At 50.0% G+C, this 22454-nt stretch overlaps 1 protein-coding gene and 1 long non-coding RNA gene across 3 annotated transcripts in view; one reads left to right on the forward strand and one right to left on the reverse strand.

Annotated features, from left to right (window-relative positions):
• Positions 1-15147, forward strand: part of LOC140850010 (uncharacterized) — a 190763-nt gene extending 175616 nt beyond the window's left edge. The window contains exons 2-3 of one of the 2 annotated variants that reach the window (XR_012132628.1): positions 4678-11355; positions 11604-15147. This is a non-coding gene — a long non-coding RNA (uncharacterized lncRNA). The remainder of the gene's footprint in view (positions 1-4677; positions 11356-11603) is intronic. The other variant, XR_012132627.1, reaches the window with a different exon arrangement.
• Positions 15148-19908: 4761 nt separating this feature from the next.
• LOC108388388 (lysine-specific demethylase 4D-like) lies at positions 19909-22060 on the reverse strand. Its single transcript, XM_037019012.2, has one exon. The coding sequence runs from the start codon at positions 21759-21761 to the stop codon at positions 20202-20204; it is 1560 nt and encodes a 519-aa protein (XP_036874907.2). The 5' UTR covers positions 21762-22060; the 3' UTR covers positions 19909-20201.
• Positions 22061-22454: the final 394 nt, after the last annotated feature.

Genomic DNA, 22454 nt, shown 5'->3' on the forward strand with positions numbered 1-22454 from the left:
AACAGATCCACAATTCAATTCCCAAGCCAGACTTTCCTCTGGTCGGGTCAGGCAGAATTATCACAAGTGCAGAGATGAGTTGTTCCAAAAAGTCTCTCAACCAGGGAATAACTCCTCTTGATGAAGTAACCAGCTCTGGAGGGTCAGAGGCACTGAGGACAGGTTGCTCCATTTTCAAAGGAGGGCATGTTTATGGGGCTCTGCACCACTCCAGGCAAAGGGGGTATTCGTTTAATGAGGATTCTCTGTCTGGAGTTGAAATGAGGCACCATCAGGGCCAGTTGTGTTTGCATACAGACTACAGTCTGCTGCAAATTCAAGGTTCCCAGGTCGAATTCAGACAAAGCTGTTTGAGAAGTACTGTACAAAATTAAATATAGCTCTTTCTTCATCTCTCTTCCCTTATTGAATGAGCACATACCCCACTGTGTCCACTGATGTGTGTGCATGAAAATGCACACACACAGCATGCTCGTCAAAGACAAGGCACTGGGACAAGCTCTGGCAGCTTTTGTCACTTCAAATCGAATATAGCCTGGCACATGCTAAATAATTGCTAACCTGCATTATGACTGCATATACACAAGTACACACAAGAATACACAGGCCATGCAAAGGCACACTGGGTTGTCAACACCACCTCATGTGTACTCACACATGTGCACAGTGTGAGAAGAGTCTTTGACCCATCTGGACAAACAGAGGTGTATACCTTCCTGGCCCAAGTGTGTGAACTCAGATGCACACAGCCACACACAGGTGTGTCACTCCCAGGCCAGGGTCAGCACGATGGCCCCCCACGACCTCACAGTACCCATTTGCATGCTTGACTTGCCCTTGCCTGTCCTTAGACCCTCTGAGATGCACGTGGGCAGGACTCCACAAGACCCATGCCCACCCTGTTATGGGCTGTGCCCCTACCACTCAAAGGGCAGCATGCCTCCACACTCCAAAGTATTCTGCCCAGAGTCTTGGCAGCCTGCCCTCCCCAGCAGCCTGTAGGGATAAGAGCCTACACAGAGCACCTCTGGTTTCAGGGGAACCCTGGCCCAGGAAAAGCCTTCCAGTGTTCCCCATCCTGCCAGTATTAAGTCTAAACCCCTTTGGGCTGTGTGCAGGGTCAGACACGAGCGCCCTCCGCTTGGGCCGCAGCCCCCACCGCCTCCACTGTAAACTGCCACCAGAAGCACCTCCTGCTGTCACAGGCTGCAGGGCCTTCTTTACGCCTTCCCCACCCCAGCAAGCTCCTCCAAGGTCCTCAAAATCCGACTCAAAGATCAAAGCCTATCTGAATAGTCCCCAGAATGCAGTTTCCTTCTCTGTGCCCGGCCTGGCCCCGTGCTGTGGCATGGATTGTGCTGCATTGAGATGATTCTGCTGGGGTCAAACCCACCTTCTCCCACTAGCCTGCTCTGTCCCAAATCCTCTGGCCCTATAGATCCTCCCACCTCGCTTTCCACTCTCTGTCCTTTACTCAGGGCCCATTCGTATCAGTCTCCATCTTGGGCCTCAAAAAAACTAAACCTGTTGCTGCCTTTGGGCCTTTGCACTGCCCCTCATCCTTCAAGTCTCAGCTCAAATGCCCCTTCACAGGGGTCTCTGGACACCCCCTTGCCCTGCCACTCTGTTAGTCATGCTTTGTATTTTCTTTGCAGCTCATCCACAGCCTACAATTGCCCCATTCAGCTGCTTCCCAGTTCTCACCTGTCCCCCCACTTAGAATGTCAGCCTGCCAGTCTCATGCTCTTTCAGCCACGTGGAACTGTTTTCCCATCAGGCCCAGACTCTCTGAAGGACAAGGACTGTGGTTAATATTCACAGCTCTTTCCTTGGTATCTGACTCTCCAGGGGCAATAGGAGCTTTTGATGTCATTCAAACAAGGCCTCTGCCCCCTCGGGTAAGGCTGAGGACACAGAGCTGCTCGGTTTGAAGCCCCCATACACACACGCATACACCCACACACGCACCCAGGCACCTCACGCTCTCTGACTAGTTTGGGGCCCCTCTAGAATCACTAGAGCTCTGATGAGCTGAATGTGAAAAACACCCCACTAGGGAGTTGGCTGAAGCATGTAGCTGGGATCTGACATTTGTGTCCCCCGAAGTCCATCTATGAAATCATAGGTCCCAATTTGATGACATTAGCAGGTGGGGCTTTGGGAGGTGATCAGGTCATGAGGGTGGAGCCCTCGTGGATGGGATTAGTGCTGTTTAAGAGCCTCCCCTGTGGTTCCCCTGACCTTCCTTCCACATGAGGACGCAGTCCGAAGTTTGCAGACTGCCACCTGGAAGGCAGCCCGCGCCAGAGCCCAGCCAGGCTGGCACCCTGATCTTGGACTTCCAGACTCCAGACGTAGGCAGAAAAGATTTCTGTTGCTTACTGGGCACCTGGGCTGCGGTACTTGCTGTGTCGCCCAAAGAGCCAAGGCACATGTGTTCCTTGATCTACGTTCTGGGCTCTCCAGGTGAGGAAAAGGCAAACAGCTGCAGTGACTGACGCCTGGGGAGAGTCAGCACACGCCGGAGGCCTTCACACCCGCTCCCTCTGTAGACGGGAGGCTGTGGGAGTCAGGAAGCTGGAGGCCTCACGGAGACCAACAAAGGGACGCTCACGGGGAATCACGTCTCACTGTGCACGGGTGAGATCAGCCAGGGGCTCCTTCATCCGCCTGTGGCAGACGGTGCCTTCTGAGAAGCCCGAGCCACCGCGTTAGAGACAGACTCGCAGAGAAAGGGGTCTGGGCTACTCCCTGCATCCGTCAGGGTCCTCCAGAGACACAGAACCAACAGCATGGGTATAGAGACAGAAATTTATTTTAGGAAGTATCTCACATGAATAAGCATAGAACAAATACCTGTAAGGAGGCTGGCCATTCCAAAATCTGCAGGGTGGACCAGAAGGAAAGAGCCAAATTTGCAGTTTATCTCTGAAGCCTGTCTACTGGAGAATTCCCTCTTCCTCTGGGGATGTCAGCCTTTTGTTCTAACCAGGCCTTCATCTGATCGGATGAGGCCCACCCATTCCTGGAGAGCAATCTACTTTACTCAAAGTCCACTGACTTAGGTGTTAATGTCGTTCAAAAACACCCTCACAGACACATCCAGATTTACGTTTTTTTTTTAATTACCAAAGTATTGTTGATATACAATTGTATATTGATTTCAAGTATACAACACAGTGGTTCAACCCATATTATTAAATCATCTGTATTAATGTTTGACCAGACATCTGGGCACCATGGCCAGCCACATGGACACATGAAGCAAAATCCGAGCCACAGATTATGGCTGGTCAGAGCTCAGGGCCACAGACAGGGCAAAGCCCCAAGACACAAGAATCGCGCTCTGCGTCCCCTGTTCCCAGGCGGCATCTCAGGGATGGTATGAAGCTGGCCACAGCTATAGAGCTCCTCTAACTTCTGCACCTAATGAACCTCCAAAGCTCCTGCCAGCCGAGCTACTACTCCCAACCAGGAACGGCAGAGCCCATCTTCAGCACTTCCTCTGCAGTCACAGTGCAGCTGGACAGGCAGCCGGCCAGCCCTCAGACAGCAGCGCTCTCCTCCCAGCAGCTCTGACATCCCTGCCGGTGCACAGGGCCCCTCCCCCTGACCTGCTCCCCGCTTTCCCAGGGTGACTGCATGCTCTCTCTGCCCCAGAGCCCTCACCTACCACACTGCACCCCTGTCTCCATCACTTCCCTCGCCCCCTTCCGTTCCAGCCCCTCCACACTCTTTCTCTCTTCTCCACTGCTGTTCCCATCCCTCTCCCCTCCTCCATTCCCCTCACCGGCATGACCCTCCTCCCTTCCCAGCCGCTCTCCCCATTTACCCACCTTCCTCTCCCACCAGCCACCCACCCAGTGCTGCCCTCCATCGCTGAGCTCCTAACCCCTGACCCCTCCCACAGAACCAGGAGGGAGTGGGAGCTGGGAGTTGCCCCTCCGGCTGGTGCCCAGCAGCTGGGTTGGTCCCTGAAGGCATGCCCTGAGAGGCTAGGAGTCCGGGGCCCACCTCGGACCCACTTGCCGTGTTCTCCTCGGTTCTCCTCACGTCCGTGAGACAGCCTCTCCTGCAAGTGCACGTCTGCTGACAGAAAGTGACGGCAGTCACACATCCCTGGGCTGAAGCACCAGTGGTCACCCAGTATGAGATGTCCAGTGGCCATGAGCTTAGTGTGGAGGCAGCGTCCTATGTAGGTAAGGTGCCTTCTGGGGTTAGAAGGCTTAGGCTCACATCCCAGGCCTCCCGATTGTTAGCTGCGGGAGCTTGGGGGGCAGTGTAGCCCCTGCTCTAGTGTCTGCAAAATGGAAATGTGACGTGTGGCCCACAGCCTCTCAGGAGGCTTAGATACATGGATGCCTGGGAAGCAAAGGGGCCAGCACGGAAGAGCTCTGCCCACGCCCTGCTGTGTGGGCCTGGTTCAGCCTTGGGCACCAAGGGGAATTGTTCACGTACCAGGACACTGTAGGAGGAGTGGGGGAGTCCTGGCCACCAGGAATGGCGTCCCCTCAGCCTCTTCCTAACAGGTAACAAGGTCTCCTGACCCTCCCTCACCTAGATGGGGATGGGGCTGACTTCCTTTCTCCTCCCAAGTTGCCAGGCGAGCTCCGTTCCTCCTGCTCTTTCCCTCCTGATGTAAAACCAAACATTTGCCCTGTGCTGTGTGTGTTGCAGGATATCCCGTGCGTCTCACTCAGCGCACACAGAACCGTGCTGCACAGGATGTCCTCTGGGAGAGCGACGGTGAGATTCAAAGCATGAACTCGGAACTACGAAGCCGGCTTTGTCAAGGCTGCAGACCTAGAGGATGTGACCGTCTCCGGGATGGCAGGGAAGGTCCCCCTGGGCCTCCAGAGGCCTGACCTCCAGCAGAGGCTGGGAGCAGGCTGCAGTTGCTGGAGGCTGACTGGTGCTAACCAACCACCACCACTGGGCAGAAATAGCTTTCACCAGGTGTGGGACACAGGTTACACAGGGAAACATTCTTCTCAGCAAAGAAGAAAAGGTAAAGAAACATATCCAAGAAAGAAAGAAAAACATATGGCAATAGAGAAGGAATTCTGCGGGCTCAGAGGAGAAGATTGCTTTATTTATCAGGAGAACTCAGCAAGACACAAAGAGCCCTTGCTTGTGGGGTGTTGCCAACCCTGCCTGGTTTACACCAGGATCCTTTTAAGAAACAAAGCTAGAAATGGGGAAGGAGAGATCTCAGGCCTCCAAACACTCTTCCCTTATCACCTGCCCCCCAGTGCACTGGTAAGGAGTGGGGGACCCTTACCCTCTCCCAGTCTGTGGTCACCTGAAGCCTCAGCCCTGCCTGCCTCACCAAACTCATGTGGCACCCCCCTATTGATGATGCCTCAAGTAACAATCACAAAGGGGGCGGGACTGGGAGCAGAAAATACAGCCTTGATTGGCCTTTGTGCTGTGGCCCTGGGTTGAAATTACTCTGTAGGTGAACTTCAGTCTTTGCAAAAAACAAATTTCAAATCACTTGTTGTCAAGACCATATTTCAAATTATGTGTCTTTCTGGTTCTTAATTATTTCGGGGAACCAAGGACATAATTATGAAGGCCAGCTAATGCCCTCAAGTATGCATGTGTGTATGTGTACATGCAGGCCTATGTGTATATATATATGTTCATGTAGGTATGTGTGTGTCTAAGTCTGTGTGTGCATGAACATGCTTGAGTTAGGTGTGTGTGCGCATGTGTCTGTTTGCTTAGATAACTCTTTTCCATCTCTTACATGCATGGTAGGTAGACATCCATGTCACCCAAGCCTCCAGGAAGGCCAGCTCTTGGCCAGCAGACCTGGTGTGAGGGGCAGTGGTAGGGGTCTACAGCAGAGGTTCCTTGTCCCAGACTCAAACACCGTGCACTGTAAACAGAGTCTGCACACCAAAACAGGTCATTAATGGGCTCTGAGAGGACAAGAGGCCTTCAAGGAGGCCAGGAACTTCGGCTCCTAGCACGCCCCATAGCACAGAACTGCCTCCACAGACACAGACAGCCTGCCTGCGAGTCCAGTGTGGACAGGGCAGGATTAGGCTCCTTGCCAGCCTGCCTCCCCCTATCATGTCTGTCCATCCCCCACACCTGTGAGTGTGCTTCCAGCTGCAAGTGTGGAGATATCCACTAGCTGGGACACCACTGTAAGGACAGTCACTTCCTCAGGTTCTAACTACAAGTCTGGATGCAGAGCGGTGCCCGCTCAAGTCAGCAGAGCAGGGGGACAATGACATCAAGGACTTCCCTCATGGCATCTTTCCAGCTCGCATCCTCACAGACTGCAGACATCCCTCTTCCTGTTTGCAGAATGGCAGTAGCAGGTCCCAGCCTGAAATGTAGGCATGACCTTGTCATGAAACAAAGAAGTGGGGCATTTTCTTCCCTCCAAGTGTTCACCAAGGAGGAAAAACTTTGTCCCAAACTCTGCATCTGACTTTGCCTCAAGCTTTTTGGATAAGATTGGGTCACAGTCCCATGAACTAGTCGGAAAACAAACTGGAAGAGCACATGTCTGACCTCTTCAGCCCCCTGTGGAGTGATGGGGAGATCATTTAGGGAAGCAGACACCCATATGTGTATGGGGCAGCTGTACCCCAACACACCAGCCATCACACATGCTGGTCCCTCTGTCCTTATTGCCTTCCCCTCCCCAATCCCATCTTTGCTTACAAACTCCTACTGGATCTAGAAAGTTCCCTCACCTCCCTCTGAACATCATGGACTCCCCATGTAGTAGAGTTGCTTTATTAAATCCCACCCTGAAAATTCCATCTCGTTACCGTCCACATCTGCTCTGCTAATGTGAGCTTCCTGACCCCAGGGACTGTGCCTTACTTGTCTGCATGCTCCAGACTCCTCCTCTCTGGCCCCACTGAACCCCACACCCAGCTGGTCAGCTTATAGTCGTAACTCCGGAGGAAATATATTTATCTGTTTCTCTAGACAGTGGAAAGGGTTATCAAGGAGAGAGACTTCGGCAGGTGAGAGACACACTTCCCCATCACTTGGAGGAGCTGAGCAATGACCTATGGGATGCCCTTAAGGGAGAGGGACAGTTATTGAGAAGACAGGTTGCGCTCCTGGGAGATGCATTAGCAGCAAGGGAGGAGGCAGCAGAATCCGTGTTGCAGGAGGCCTTGGGGGAGGGGGAGGAAAGAGCCCTTCAGCCCCGGAGATGGCAGAGGAGCTGTCCAGGGAGCATGAGGGATGCGGCCGAGGGCCAGTCTGTTGCCAAGGCCACCACCAGAGGCACCAGCCTCTCCCATATTAAAGGCCCACCTGATTGTAATTAAGAAAATAAAAACTCATCAGCCATGGGCTCCTCAGGGGAAGGAGCCTGCCCATCCCCAGGTTGTAGGGCACTCCATGCTCCGCTCCTACCCAAGATGAGCTGGTGGACGTGAGCTTCCAGTTTCAGCAGAAGCTTTCGGAACCTCTGCCTCCACGGCTTTTGCATGTCTGGAATATGGGGTTGGAAAACCTTGTTATGTTGGGTTCTGAAATGGGTGGACTGCCTTCCCTAACGACTCACCCTTCACTCCAGCAGCAGTGGCCAAGTGCCCCTCACACCTCAGGGAATCAGGCCCTTCTGGACTGGCTGACAGCAGCCATCAGGGCAATTTGGCCTAATCAGGGTGATATACCCTACTTAAACACCAGCTGGGAAACATATGTAGAACTCCAGCAAGTATTACGGGAGTTGGACATGAAAAATATCATCTATAACATGGACCCCCAGGGCCCCAGTGCAGAGCTGTTCACTGTAGGAATGAGAAACCTGGTGCTGCATACAGCTCCCCCAATTCTCTTTGTGTCCCTAGTGACTATTCTTCCTCCCACCACAGGTCAACCCCGTAAGTGAGGCTACTCGTACTTTAGAAGATCTGGGGGAGGTTGAAACAATAAGGGCACAGAAGGAAGTACAGGCTACAACCGAAAGGAGAGGTGCAAAGGGCCCTGTGAAGGTCTCGAGGACACAGATGTGGGGTAATTTGATAAAGGCCGAGGTAGTGAAAGAAAAACTTGATGGCCAGCCCAATAGGATCTTGTTAGAACTGTGGCACCAATTAAAGCCAGAGCAGCAGTTCCAGACACTGAGGCCCAGGACTCGGAAGCAGCATGCAAAGCCCCATATCTGGCCTGTGTCCTTGCAAGACTCCTGGTGGGCAGTACTCAGGATTTGCCTGGCCGCCCCCCCCCCACAGGATGATGATTGGGTGTCGTGGCTTGACTGAGGTGGGGGTCAAGGCCCCCACTTTGGGGGATGTGTTGGCAACCAGAGGCCACATCTTGAATTAGTAATTTATTGGTCCCTGCTGTATGTACAACGTGTCCTGGTGCTGCTGGACACAAGGGCTGAGTGTTCCCTGATTTATGAAACCCTGAGCATTTTCCTGGGACCCCTGTGTGAGAGATGGCTATGCGGGTAAGATAATTAGAGTGAAGAAAGCCCAAATCCCACTGGGGATAGGGCGTTACCCTCAAAGGAGTATACTGTGTACACTTCTCCCATCCCTGAATATATTTTGGGGGTAGATATCCTCCAGGGCCTGTGGTTAATACTGCAGGTGAGTTCAGACTAAGGGTACATGTGGTAAAGGCAGTTCTGAGGATACATGCAAAGCACCCATCTGTAGCTCTGCCCGAACCCAGGTGGGTGACAAGTATTAAGCAGTATAAATTGCCTGGGGGACACAAGGCAATTGGAGAAACTCTATAGGAATTGGAGAAGGTGGGCATCATAAAGCCCACTCATAGTCCTTTTAATGCCCTGGTGTGGCCAGTGAGAAAGCCAGATGTCTCCTGGCATATGACTGTGGCCTACAGGGAATTGAATGAAATCACACTCCCTTTGCATGCTACTGTCCCCTCTATAGCAGCTCTTATGGACACACTCAGTCATGAACTAGAGACGTATCACTATGCTGTGGACCTTGCTAATGCTTTCTTCACTATTGACATAGCACATGTCAGTCAGAAACAGTTTGCCTTCATGTAGGAAGGCCGGCAGTGGACGTTCACTGTCCTTCCACAGGGGTATCTCCACAGTCCCACCATCTGTCACGGACTTGTAGCCCAGGACTTGGTCACATGGAAGAAACCACAAATGGTAAGGCTGTATCACTACATTAATGATAGTATGCTCACATCTGAATCTCTTGCAGATTTGTGAGGGGCAGTTCCTAGACTGCTGCAACATCTACAGGAGAAAGGATGGGCTGTGAACAGCACCAAGGTTCAGGGACATGGCTTGTCTGTAAAGTTCTTGGGGGTTGTCTAGTCAGGTAAAACTAAAGTTTTTCCTGAAGCAGTCATAGAAAAGGTCCAGGCTTTCCTTACCCCAACCACTGTGGCAGTATTACCAGAGTTCTGGGTCTTTTAGGCTACTGGGGAATGTTTATCGCACACTTGACACAAATTCTGAGGCTGTTATATCAGTTGGTGTGAAAGGGCATCAGGTGGGACTGGGATGAAATATGTGCAGCAGCTTTTCCTACTACTAAACCAGCAGTCAAGGCCACATAGGCCTTGAGTGTAATGGACTCACCAAGGCCCTGTGAGCTAGATGTTCATGTAACCAAAGATGTTCATGGGTGGGGCCTTTGGCAGCAGCTTGAATGGACATGCCAACCTATTGGATTCTGGTCACAACTATGGAAAGGCACAGAGATCTGGTATACCCTGATAGAGAAGCAACTGGCTGCTATGCATCATGTCTTACTGGCTATGGAGCCCATCACCAGAACAGCTCCAATCAAGATAATAACCACCTGTCCCATCATGGGGTGGGTGAGAGACTGGACCCAAATGCCACAGAGTGGCATGGACAGACATCTACACTGGTCATATGGGGTACATATTTACAGCAGCATAGCGCCCTCTCCAATAGCCCTTTAAGTGGAGAACTCTAACACTTATTGGGGCCAGTGACCTATACCAGTGGAAAGCAGAAAAGAATTTGCTTTGGAACCACTGGTAGCCAAGAGTCCCTATCAGGAGGGAAAAGCCCCTATATCTAAAGATGCTTACATCTGTACAAATGGCCTCCCAAAGTGGAGGACTGTGGCTTTCCATCCTAAGACTGAGAGAATATGAATGGAGGATGGAGAGGGGAAAAGCAGCCAATGGGCTGAGTTGTGGGCTGTATGGCTTGTGATCACCCAGGAGCTCTCCCCCATAGTTGTCTGCACTGACATCTGGGCCGTCTATTGGCGCTTGACTCTGTGGCTACTGACATGGTACCATGCCACCTGAATGGTTGGTCACTGGCCCCTTTGGTGGCAAGAGCTGTGGCAAGACCTACGGGCCTCTGGTCAGACTAAGACTGTTACCATATATCATGTGACTGGCCAGTTGCTTTTGACATCCCCAGGAAATGATGAAGCAGACACATTGTCCCAGGTGCGTTGGCTAGAAGGAAAGCCTGCCTCTGATGTAACCCAATGGTTTTTTGCACACAGGGCAAAAGACATTGTTGGCTATAGCCTGTCAGAAGGGCTTGCTGTTGACCTCTGAAGAAGTCAGCAGAGCCTGGAAGGAGTGCTTTGTGAGCTCTAAGAGGGATTTGCACTGAGTCCCACAGCAACACGGGACAATAGTAAAGGAACTGATACCCCTTCTCGGGTGGCAGATAGACCATACTGGGCCACTGCCCGTATCAGAAGGATATCAGTATGCCACGGCTTGTGTGGACACAGCTACTGGACTGTTGGTTGCTTTCCCTGCACATCATGTAGCTCAGCAAACCACCAGAAGGGGTCTAGAGCATCTCTTTGCAGCCTATAGCCAGCCTCAGGTGATTGACAGTGATCAAGGCACCCATTTTACTGGACATGTATTACAAGAATGAGTACAGCAATTTAAGATAAAGTGGAAGTTTCATATACCATATAACCATACTGGGGCAAGCATGATAGAGAGGTACAATGGTTTGTTGAAATCTGGCCTGAAGTGAGACAACAATAATCTACAGGGCTGGTCAGCTCGCCTATGGACAGTGCTGTGGCATTTGAATGAGAAGCCACATAAAGGAGCTTTGACCCTGTGGATATGCTCACACACCTTGCTGCCTCTCCTAAACGTACGTGCAAACCAAAGAGGAGTTATTGAAGCCAGGATATGGTCAGCACAGCAACATCCTGCTACCAGCCCCAAAAGCATTAAACCCTGGAGACTCTGTTGATTGGATGTGGCCCTGGACATTTAAACACATGGACCAGCAATGGCTGGCCCTCCTGGCATATTGGGGAGAAGGCCTGGAAGCTGGCCTCCTGTGTATTCCTGCAGTAACAGCAGAGTGGCCCCCAAAGATCACAGTAGTGAACCAAAAACATCTGGAAGGTAAGAGCATTTATGGGAAAGTTTTGTTTTATATTTACAGCCAGTGCATGTACCTCCCATAGATCTGTATATGGACACATCTGTAACTCCCACAGGTCTGGGAGTGAAAGTCTAAAATACTAGACCAGGATGAGAACCCATTCCTGCCACTGTGCTATCACAGGAGCACTCAATTGCATGCATCCTACCCGATGGACAAGATTTGCCTATGCTGGTGTCATTAAAACATCTATCTTATTGCCCTTAAGGTTATATTCTCCTACAGTTCCTCTGGCCTGGACGTGGCTCCTGGATGCAGCTGCTGCCTGGTGATTGCTCTGGACTCCCTACCTGTTCAACCACCGACCACCTGTGGAATGAATGAGCTTTGAACTTAATCTGATATGAATTTGGACCTAGCTGAATCCTTCAGCTTGAGGATTATTATGATGTTACTGTTCTTGTTATTGTGCATTATTAGTCTGGTTACAGGGCTTCAGTTTTCTCACCCAAGGGCCATTGCAGAAAATGGGGAGTGAGTAGATTGTGAGGTGAGATTTCTGGAGGGATGTACTGTGGGTGAAATTGCAATATTTCCAGAATCTCTTGCCTGTCCTTAGTGCATCTCCATATAAATAAGTGTTTCTGGGGGTGGAAAGGAGTAGTTCATCTCCATATCAATAGGTGATTACATTGGGGAGGAGGGCATATCTGGACCTGAAAGGTTGGGTGGGGTCCCTTTTTGCAGACGTGTCACCAGAGACATGGGCAAGCAGATATGGACAACTGCTTGTAATTATATAAATAGGTTTCTCCCACTTAATTTCTCCCTTTGACTGATTTCAGTTTCAAAGGTGTTTTCCCCCAGGCTGGGAAAGAATTTTCTCCCTGGAGTTACAGACACCCGTGCGCATTTGGGAGCCTGGAGCTTTTTTGGCTGAGAGGAGGAAATCGTTCCTGGTGTCGTGGAGCGAGGGATGGTGCTCAGGTCTTCAGGCACCAAGTCAGGTGCTCCTGACACCCTTCCTGCCAGCAGGTGTCACCACCAAAAATGACAGTGACTGCGCATCCCTCTCCCAGAGGCTGGATAGCAAATGGCATCTCAGGAGGAGAGACACAGCCTTCCCCGGGGGCTTATCTCTGATGTGACTCGGACCACCTCCCACAGGGTCCCCAGAGGCCCGAGCAATGACTGGGGAGTGTTGGGGCATCTGCCACTCTGGGCCCTGCACAAAGGCGAGCTTTCCATTTGGCACTGGCTTTCAGCTTGGCTGCACCCCACCGAGCTCACCGGCCACCCATGGTCTCTGCTTCAGGAGAGATTTCACCTGCTGGGAGGTGGCCCATGCTGGGTCTCTGCAAGGTCGGCTCTGGGGCATGGGCTCGTGTGTGTGTCTGTGCGCTCTGCTCCAGTCCAAGTATTCATAAAGTGGTGGGATGTGAAATACAGCTTTGGAGCTTACCTTCCACAGTCCGGGGAGAATGTGTATATCCGTGTCTGGTTAACAGGAAAGGGACTGTATTTTCTACATCACTGATTTGTCATCATTAAGGCTTCATATACAGTGCTGTGTGAGTCAGCCTCAGGAACATGCTTCTCTTATTTTATTTACCTTCAGCTGAAATCACCTCCAGCTCTCTGAATGTTCAAATAGACTGGATTCAATGTGGGGTGACTGCCACCCCTACTCTATCAAGGGTTACTTCTCATTTATGTTCAGAGTGGTTTTAGTGAGGCCCTCACAATTAAATCACATTACTGACAAAAGCACCTTGGGGTTTGGGCACCCAGATTATGCATGCTTGTGGGGAAGAGCAGGGGAGCTAACCCCACTGGCCCCTGGCCCCTCACCAGGTACACCCAGACAAGCTCCCTGAACCTGGCAGTGCCCTCTGGCTGCAACAGGGATTTCCTAGGAGAAGGAAGTAGACAGCTTCCCCAAGGCACAAGTTTGGGACATGGGTTGTAGAGACCAGATTCCTGATTGAGACAAATACCCATTGGACTCAATAAAGAGTCTACACATCCCCAAACCCTCAGCCCCATCCTGCACCTCTGGGCAGTCACCCTTCAGGATCCAGTCCCCTCCAGCTGTGTGACAGGCCTGCCAGAGCAGAGGTTTGCCTCCTGACTCACACAGAAGCAGGTGACAGTCATCCTAATGCACAGTCGTGCTGTCACACACAGAAACACACTCAGGAGCAAGAACATAGGCTCGCGGCCACATGGTCATCTGCAGACGCTCACAGGGAGAGTCACATGATGCACACAGATATTCATTTACTGTTACATCACTCTTTTCTTTACAGCAATTGTCACTAAACTGAAATTATGTTAGTTGTCTTGATTTTTGTCCCTCTTCATAAGGCAGAGATGTTTACCAAATCTCTTTTGTCCTCCTCCTGGACCTGGTTAGACTGACCTCCCAGCCCCCTGGTAAGTAGATGTGCTCAACCTATATGCCTTGTGATGGATGTCGTGCCCCCAAAATACCATTCTCCATGATCCTGCCCCCTTACTGCCAGCCTCCTGCCAATGAACTCAATGGACACATTTTGAAATTTTCATTACAAATTAGAAATTAGAAAAGAATTTATCAGTCATTAAGGCACTGAGATTTTGGAGTTTATTTGTAGAGCACCTAACAGTGTCTGAATTCCAAATGCTCAGTACATTCTTCCAACCAGGAAGCCAGCTGCGTGGGGGTAGAGGCAAGTCTTTGCTCTATGCCACCCTCCATCCAGCACCCAACACACAGCAGGCTCTCATAAGTACTTGCAGAATGAATGAGTGAGTGAATGAATGAATGAGTGAATGAAGGACTGTGCCCTGGGTACTTTCACATGCCCTCCCTCTGCGTCCCCTACTTCTCCAGCACAGACGTCACCCTCTCTGGGAGGCTCTCCCTGACCCAGTCTGGATTGGGTGCCTCTTCCTGGCCATGTACAAAGGAGGACCTGTCTCTCAGGTCAGGGAGTCTTGGCATTGCATCCCATGCCCTACAAGCCGCAGAGCCTTACATGGCATGGCTGGGCTCCCAACTCTACTGTGGGGCTCCTCTGACAGCAGAAGCTTCATGAACATGGGCTACATGAGCAAATGGAGAAACTAATATTTATTAACACATTAGCCTGAAAATCACTTTCACAGACAAATGTCCCCCGCCATCCAGATCTGTTTGATTCCTAGGTTCAGACAGTGAGAACAGTGGTAACAAGGGCAGCATGACCTGAATCTGCTACTTCTTGTGTTGATACCAAGTACTGAGAATGCAGGTGATAAACTGGATCAATGATCTCTTTTGTTAATCTTCTAGTTAGTAAGTAAGAGAGCAAGTGTCACCTGCACTTCAGTGCATTTCACCTCTGCAGTAATCCTCTGAGGTATTAACATCCCTGTGGTAAATGGCGCTCTGTGTTCAGAAATGTTGAGTAATCTGCCGAACCACGCCCAGCATGTGAATGGTAAAACTAGACCTGGACCTCAGCCAGGATGCTCGCTCCCTCTGTGCCCTCTACAGAAACCTGAGATTGTCTAAGAACAGCAGCAGGAGGGCCTGAATTTTCTGGTAAAGCCTGATTTTAAATGGTTTCCCTATTATACTTGCAAGTGCCCTCGAACTTATCAGGCCCTGGTGCAGTTCCCCCTTGGAGAACATGGTTTCCACCTGCCCAAGGCCCAGCCCAGGCAGACATGCGTATTATCTATCAGGTACTTCAGACACTGAGCTCCATGAAGACTCATCCCTGAAACCACCGCCATCCACCCTTGCTGCCATGCTGCCTGTCTTATCCCTACCACCCATGCCCACAACAGACCCTTTTCTCCTAGGAAACCAGGGGCCTCCTGGGGAAGCCTTTCCTCTTTCCCTGGCCTCCCAGCATTCTGGGGTCCAAGCTGACAAGGCGTGGGGAAAGCTCAGGGCTGGGAGGGCTCCCTGACCAGGGTGGGGCTGGGGGACAAGGCATCCAGACCCTGACTGAGCCATTTCACTGAACAGCACGGGAAAGTTGGCAGCACAATTGACTCCTGCACCTGTGAAAATGTAGGTCCGTGTTTCAAAGCAAATAAAAAAGCATGACCATCTGAGGGAAAGATAGAAGGGAAGCAATTACAAAACATAGATTAAATAACCAGCAGATAACAAGCCAAGTAATAAGTATCAACACATGGAGATAAAGGAAAACAAGTCAGTGGCTTGCAACTGCTTCCCAAACTTGTCAGGAGGACCCCTCCTTCCTGATGATGGCCAGTGGAACGCTGCTCCATCTCTGGGACCTGCTCACTCTTCTCTCTGCCCTGTGCTTGCAGCTGTCTCAACCCAGGCGATTCCCTGTCCCGGAGGGAGTAGCGGTTGGCCCCTGCCACAGGCTGTGTGGGCTTAGGTGCAGTTTGTGGGTGTTAGGAGGAGACAGCACTTGGGGGTGCTCTGGGAGCTCTGAGAGCCCCAAGACTTCTGCTGGGGTTGTTAGCTTTGGACAGCGTTAGCATGAAGTCCTCCAAAACCCCATGTCCAAAACCCCCACTTGAATGGAGTTGTCTCAATATTGTTACAGCTTTGCTCCTTTCACTGGCAATTTAACTGCCAGAAGGGAAAGGCCAGAGAGGGTTCTGGAAGGTGGGCAATAATCTTTGTGAGAACACCCACATCTGGAGTTGGTTCTGTTGGTTCCCTGTTAACCTACTGTGTGGCCTTGAGTAAGTTAGTTAACTTTTCTGGGCCTCAGTTTCCCCTCAGTAAGACAAGGGTTTCACAAGATGATCTTTCTGACAGCAGGACACAAGCAACAATGGAAGGTTTCTTGTCTGCTCAGTGGATGAGGTGCAAAGCGGACAGAGCCCAGGAGGCAGACCACCCTTTTCCTCCTCGAAGGACTGAACAAGCCATGTGAGGTGTGTCACCTGAGGTTCCCCCCAAGCTGGTCGCCACGTCATCATCCCTGCATCCCTCACTCCCTCACCAGCATCCTTCCAACCTACCTGGGTGACAGCTGAGTGATAGCTGGGGGCCTTAGCTGGGTGGCTTAGGGGGTGACAGTGAAATGCTTGGTTGGGGGGTTCAGCTGGGTGGCTTAATGGGTAACTCAGCTGAGTGGCTTAGCTCGGTGACTGGCTGGGTGGATTATCTGGGTTGTTTAGTGGGCGACTTAGTGGATGACTTAGCTGGGGGGTTTAGCTGGGTGGCTTAATGGGTATCTTAGCTGAGTGGCTTAGCTGGGTGACTTAGTAGGTGACTTGGCAGGGTGACTTGGCTGGGTGACCTGGATGGCTGACTTAGTGGGTAACTGACTAGGTGACTTGGCAGACACTCAAAACTTCTATGCTTTCTGTTCTCACCTGTCCAACAAGGACAAGAATACCCATCTTCATTGACTTCACTGTTATGTTGTAAGGAACCATCAGGAGCATAGACATGAAAAATATTTAAAAATATAAAAATACAAGCTGAAAAGAGGAAGGAGCCAAGATTGCGGCATGAATAGGGCAGCAGAAATCTCCTCCCAGAAACATATACATTTTTGAAAATACAACAAATACAACTATTGTTAAAGAGAGACCAGAAGATATCATACAACAGCCAGGCTACATCTACACGTGCAAAAACCCAGTGCCTCATGAAGGGGGTAAGACAGCCACGGCCTGGTGGGACCCGAGCGCACCCCCCACACCAGATCCCCGGCAGGAGGAGAGGAGTTGGAGCAGGGGAGGAGTGGGAGCCCAGGACTGCTAAATACCCTTATTTATCCCAGTCACCTTCACTGGGAGCACAGACACACAGTGTGTGGTGTGCTGGATACTTGGGAAATGGAACCGTAAAACCTAGGAACGGCTTCCCACAGCTGACACTCCTGGGACAAAAGAAAAGCGAGTGCTTTTTGAAAGTCTTAAAGGGATAGGAGCCTCACAGCTGGATGGAAGCATCTCAGCACACTCAGCCCAGCAGCTGGGAATCCTAGGGAACTCCAGGTGCCCTAACACCCTGCGCAGCAGTGCAGCTCTGAGGCTCCTCATGGCGATAAACAGCCTCCCACCTGTTCCCCTTCTGGTGCGGCCCTGCCATAGCAGGGCAGCAGCCTGAGACCGGCCAGGCCCACAGCAGTTGTGCAGACTCAGAGGCCCAGACCAGACTCAGAGACCCTATTGACATGCAGCTGCCCAGCACAAGCCACTAGGGGTTGCCTTCTTGCAGGAGAGGAAGGTGAAGAGCAAGCAGGAAGGAACTTTCTTCTCCCAGCTAATACATGCGCCAACTGTTCATGACTACTTATATCACCATGAAAAGGCAGGAGAATTTGATCCAGACCAGAATCACACAGACATCCCCTAAGAGGGAACCTGGGGAGATAGATTTAACCAATTTTCCTGAAAAAGAATTCAAAATGAAGGTCTTAACCATGCTGATGGAGCTGCAGAGAAAAATGCAAGAGATAATGGATAAAGTTGGGAGGGAGAATAAAGAAATAAAACAATATCTGGAAGAACTTTAAAGCAGAATGGACAAGGTGCAAGAGGTCGTTAATGGAATAGAAACCAGAGAACAGGAACACAGAGAAGCTGATGCAGAGAGGGATAAAAGGATCTCCAGGAATGAAAGAATATTAAGAGAACTGTGTGACCAATAAAAATGGAACAAAATTTGCATTATAGGGGTACAAGAAGAGAGAAAAAAGAGCTAGAAAGTGACTTTGAAGAAATAATTGCTGAAAACTTCCTCAAACTGGGGGAGGAAATAGGTGCTCAGACCACAGAAGCACACAGAAGTCCCAACAGAAGGGACCCAAAGAGGACACCACCAAGACACATAATAATTAAAATCGCAAAGATCATGGACAAGGACAGAGTATTAAAGGCAGCTAGACAGAGGAAAAAGATCACCTACAAAGGAAAACCCATCAGGCTATCATCAGATGTCTCAACAGAAACCTTACAGGCCAGAAGAGAATGGCGTGATATATTAAATGCAATGAAACAGAAGGATCTTGAACCAAGAATACTGTATCCAGCAGGATTATCATTTAAATATGAAGAAGGGATTAAACACTTCCAAGACAAGCAAAAGTTGAGGGAGTTTGCCTCCCAAAAACCACCTCTACAGGGTATTTTAGAGGGACTGCTCTAAATGGGAGCACTCCTAAGGCTCCCAGAGAAATGTCACCAGAGAAAATAAAATCACAGCAAAGAAAGCAGACCAACCAAAGACTAACTAAAGATGAAAAATAAAATCAACTACCCACAAAAGCAGTCAAAGGAAACACAAAAGAGCACAGAACAAAACACCCAACATATGAAGAATGGAGGAGGAGAAATAAGAAGAGAGAGAAATAATCACCAGACACTATTTATAATAGCTCAATAAGCAAGTTAAGTTAGACAGTAAGATACTAAAGAAGCCAACCTTGAACCTTTGGTAACCACGAACCTAAAGCCTCCAATGGCAATAACTACATATCTTTTAATAATCACTCTAAATGTTAATGAACTGAATGCACCAATCAAAAGACACAGAGTAATAGAATGGATAAAAAAAAGCAAGACCCATCTATATGCTGCTTAAAAGAGACTCACCTCAAACCCAAAGACATGCACAGACTAAACTCAAGGGATGGAAAAAGATATTTCATGCAAACAATGCGGAGAAAAAAGCAGGTGTCACAGTACTAGTATCAGACAAAATAGACTTCAAAACAAAGAAAGTTACAAGAGATAAAGACATTATATAATGATAAAGGGCTCAGTCCAACAAGAGGATATATCCATTATGAATATATATGCACTGAAAACAGGAGCAGCAGCATATATGAAACAAATACTAACAGAATTAAAGGAGGCAATGCATTCATTTTAGGAGACTTCAACATAACACTCACTCCAAAGGATCCACAAAACAGATCCACAAAACAGAAAATAAGTAAGGACACAGAGGCATGAATAGCACACTAGAACAGATGGACCTAATAGACATCTATAGAAATCTACATCCAAAAGCAACAGGATACACATTCTTCTCAAGTGCACATGGAACATTCTCCAGAATAGACCACCTACCAGGCCACAAAAAGAGCCTCAGTAAATTCAAAAAGATTGAAATCCTACCAACCAACTTTTCAGAACACAAAGGTATAAAACTAGAAATAGATTGTACAAAGAAAGCAAAAAGGCTCACAAACACATGGAGGCTTAATAACATGCTCCTAAATAATCAATGGATCAATGACCAAATTAAAATAGAGATCAAGCAATATATGGAAACAAATGACAACAACAACACAAAGCCCAAAGTTCTGTGACATGCAGCAAAAGCAAGTCTTAAGAGGAAAGTATATAGCAATCCAGGCATAATTAAAGAAGGAAGAACAACCCCAAATGAATAGTCTAACATCACAATTATTGAAATCGGAAAAAGAAGAATAAATGAGGCCTGGAAGATCATGGCAGTAAGAACAAAGGTCATTCTATCTTTATATAATTTTCATTATGAATGTCCTTTGCTTTTCCAAGATTGAGTATGGCAAAAAATCATCAGACATGAAGAAACAGCTGGATATGGGGATTTTTTATTGAGAAGAGTGGTCCAAATTGAGGGTGTTGACATGAAGTAAAATAGACCTGGAATAGAGTTGCTTGAAGAAGCTGCTCTACCACCACTTGCAAAGACAAGCATCCAGTGGATGAAACCTCATTGGCAGCAGTGTCAAAAGAGATAATGGTGTCTGGGAGGAAGAATACGTTGTTTGTTATCAATAATGTGGACTCAGCAGGTCCCGTGGCAGCACCGCAGGTTGTGAAGGCTCTGAGGTGTACACGTGCCCACACTTAGGGAGCCTCCACGTGTAAGATAAGCGGGCTACCAAAACGTCCCCCTGGGTTAGGGTGCAGGGGAACTGCAGCACCCGGAAGCCTCAGCAGAATGCAGGGATGCAGGGCTCGGTGGTGCAGAGTTATCCAGTGAGGGTCCACCTGAAGAAACGGCCTGAACATCAGGATCCTGAGCTGCACATGCTGTGCTGAGCAAGAGGCGCTTCTTGGCCGGGGCGTGGTCAGTCAGCTCCTGAGTCCCCTGCTCCCGAGGACGACGGCCAGGACCACGCCTGCCAGTTGGGTGGAGACCCAGGTCAGATGGGTCCTGGATTGTCAGCAGGGCTGAGTCATGCTCCAGGGGCCGACAAGTGGCGTCCCTGCCCTGAGCCACAGAGGGAGGAACAGAGGCCTGCACATGGCGCCGAGATGCGGGCAGCCTAGGGGCGCAGCGGTGACGCCCTCGCCCCACAGCCACATGCCTGGCAGGGCTCAGTGAGCGGCGTGGCGGCAGGTCCCGGAGGCCCAGTGCGGCTCTCCTGGTTGCCCACAACTCCTTCCAGGTGCCCAGCTCTTGGCTGCCCGTTGCTGCAGGTGCCACATGGTTCACTGCCTTCTGGTCCTGCCCGCGCTTCCAGAGCTCATAGCGCTCAGGCTGCAGGGTGCGCACGAAGATATCAATGGGAAAGCTGACCCTGGCCTCCCCGCAGCTGCACTGAGAGGCCGCTTTGCCGTAATCAATCCAGCGCGGCATGGCAAAGTTGATGGCCTCCGCGCAGTTGAAGCCGTGGTTGAAGCCAGCGTGGTACCCGTACGGAAATGTCACTATGAACTCGCCAGCCTCCTGCGTGACCCGACTGAAGGGGATCCTGTTGTCCCTGAGGACAGTGGGAGAGATGAGGGCTACCTTGTGCCGCAGGAAGGCCCCACAGCTGTGGGCACTAGCCGGGAAGAGCTCCTTGGCCAGGTGTTCCAGGCGCCAGCCATGCTCCGGGGGCACTGCATACCACGTTTTGGGCTCCCCGAAGTGCACATAGTTGATACTGTACAAGTCCATGTCCTCTGTGTGCCATGCAAACGTGGTCTTCCACATCCCAAAGTACAGGTAGGGTGTGTTGACGCCTTCGATGACCACCCCACACTCCTGCTCCAGCAGATCCTGAATGGTTCCCAGGTGTCTGAGGTTCCACTGCTTGGTGTTTTTAGCAAATAAGGAGCCGTTGACGTCAGCGCCATAGATTGGTGAACTGTAGAGCCGGGTTTTCCAGAATTTTCGCTCCAAATCTTCAATATCTGAGTGTGCGGGCGCCTTATATTTAGCACTGTTTGCCAGGTCACGATACTCCCCGACCGTCATGGCCTTCTTCTTTTTGGAGTACTGAGTGAACACACCAGCCCTACCCAGGACGTCCTGCTGGAGGGGAGAGGGGATTAGGATGTCACCGATGTCATCGTAGGTCTTCCTGGCTTCCCACCCCTTGGGGGGAATTATCTTGGCCACACCTGCTCGGTGTGCACCTTGAGATTCCATATAAATAATATATTTCTCAAAATCATTAAACTCTTCTTCAGTTGGGTAGAAGGTCATGATTCTACAACTTGGGTTCTGGGCACAGTTTGCCTGAGACATCTTGGCTTCCGTAATGAAGAACAAACAAACTCTCAGGTCTTCAGGTGTGGTCTGGATAGTGGAGCATGGTGGAAAATGCTATTATTCCAAAATTGGTTTGAGTGTCTCTGAGTCAGCAGGAAACACCCGTGGACTTTGGTGTAAATGAGATGATGTTTTGGGGCTTGCTGATTCACCAGGAGACGGCCCCCTGGGCAGAAGCTGATACAGGAGCTGAACGTGCAACTCTGTGATGTTCCTCAGCTGGCACTGGGGTTTGTTCTCTGAGGCCTCCTGACTCAAGCAGTCCTGGGTGCACGGTGTCCAAATGTACTGTCTTCAGGACAGTGTTTAAAACAAAACCTAGAAGAAAGAATACAAAAGCTTGAACATTAATGTTTGGAGGAAGTTATTCAGGAGCTACAAGTAAAATACCATGGGATCCCACCATGGGATATTATCCCACACTCAAAGAAGGGCTAAAATTTTATAAGATTGACAATGTAGGATGTGGTGTTGATGTAGAACAATGGGAATTCTCATACCCTCATAGAAAGAATGGAAATCACACTTTGGGGAACTATTTAGACAGTATCTACTAAAATTGAACTTATGCATGTGTAAGACTGGACATACGCATGTGCCATGACTCAACGGTTACCACATGTCTAGGTAATCTGTATAGCTGTGCATGGAAAGTCACCTCCGTTAATG

This window comes from Manis javanica, chromosome 6, assembly GCF_040802235.1.
Source record: "Manis javanica isolate MJ-LG chromosome 6, MJ_LKY, whole genome shotgun sequence".
NCBI lineage: Eukaryota > Metazoa > Chordata > Mammalia > Pholidota > Manidae > Manis > Manis javanica.

Coding starts and splice junctions, on each gene's coding strand:
- LOC108388388 (XM_037019012.2), bottom strand. CDS start 21,761: ATGTCTCAGGCAAACTGTGCCCAGAACCCAAGTTGTAGAATCATGACC.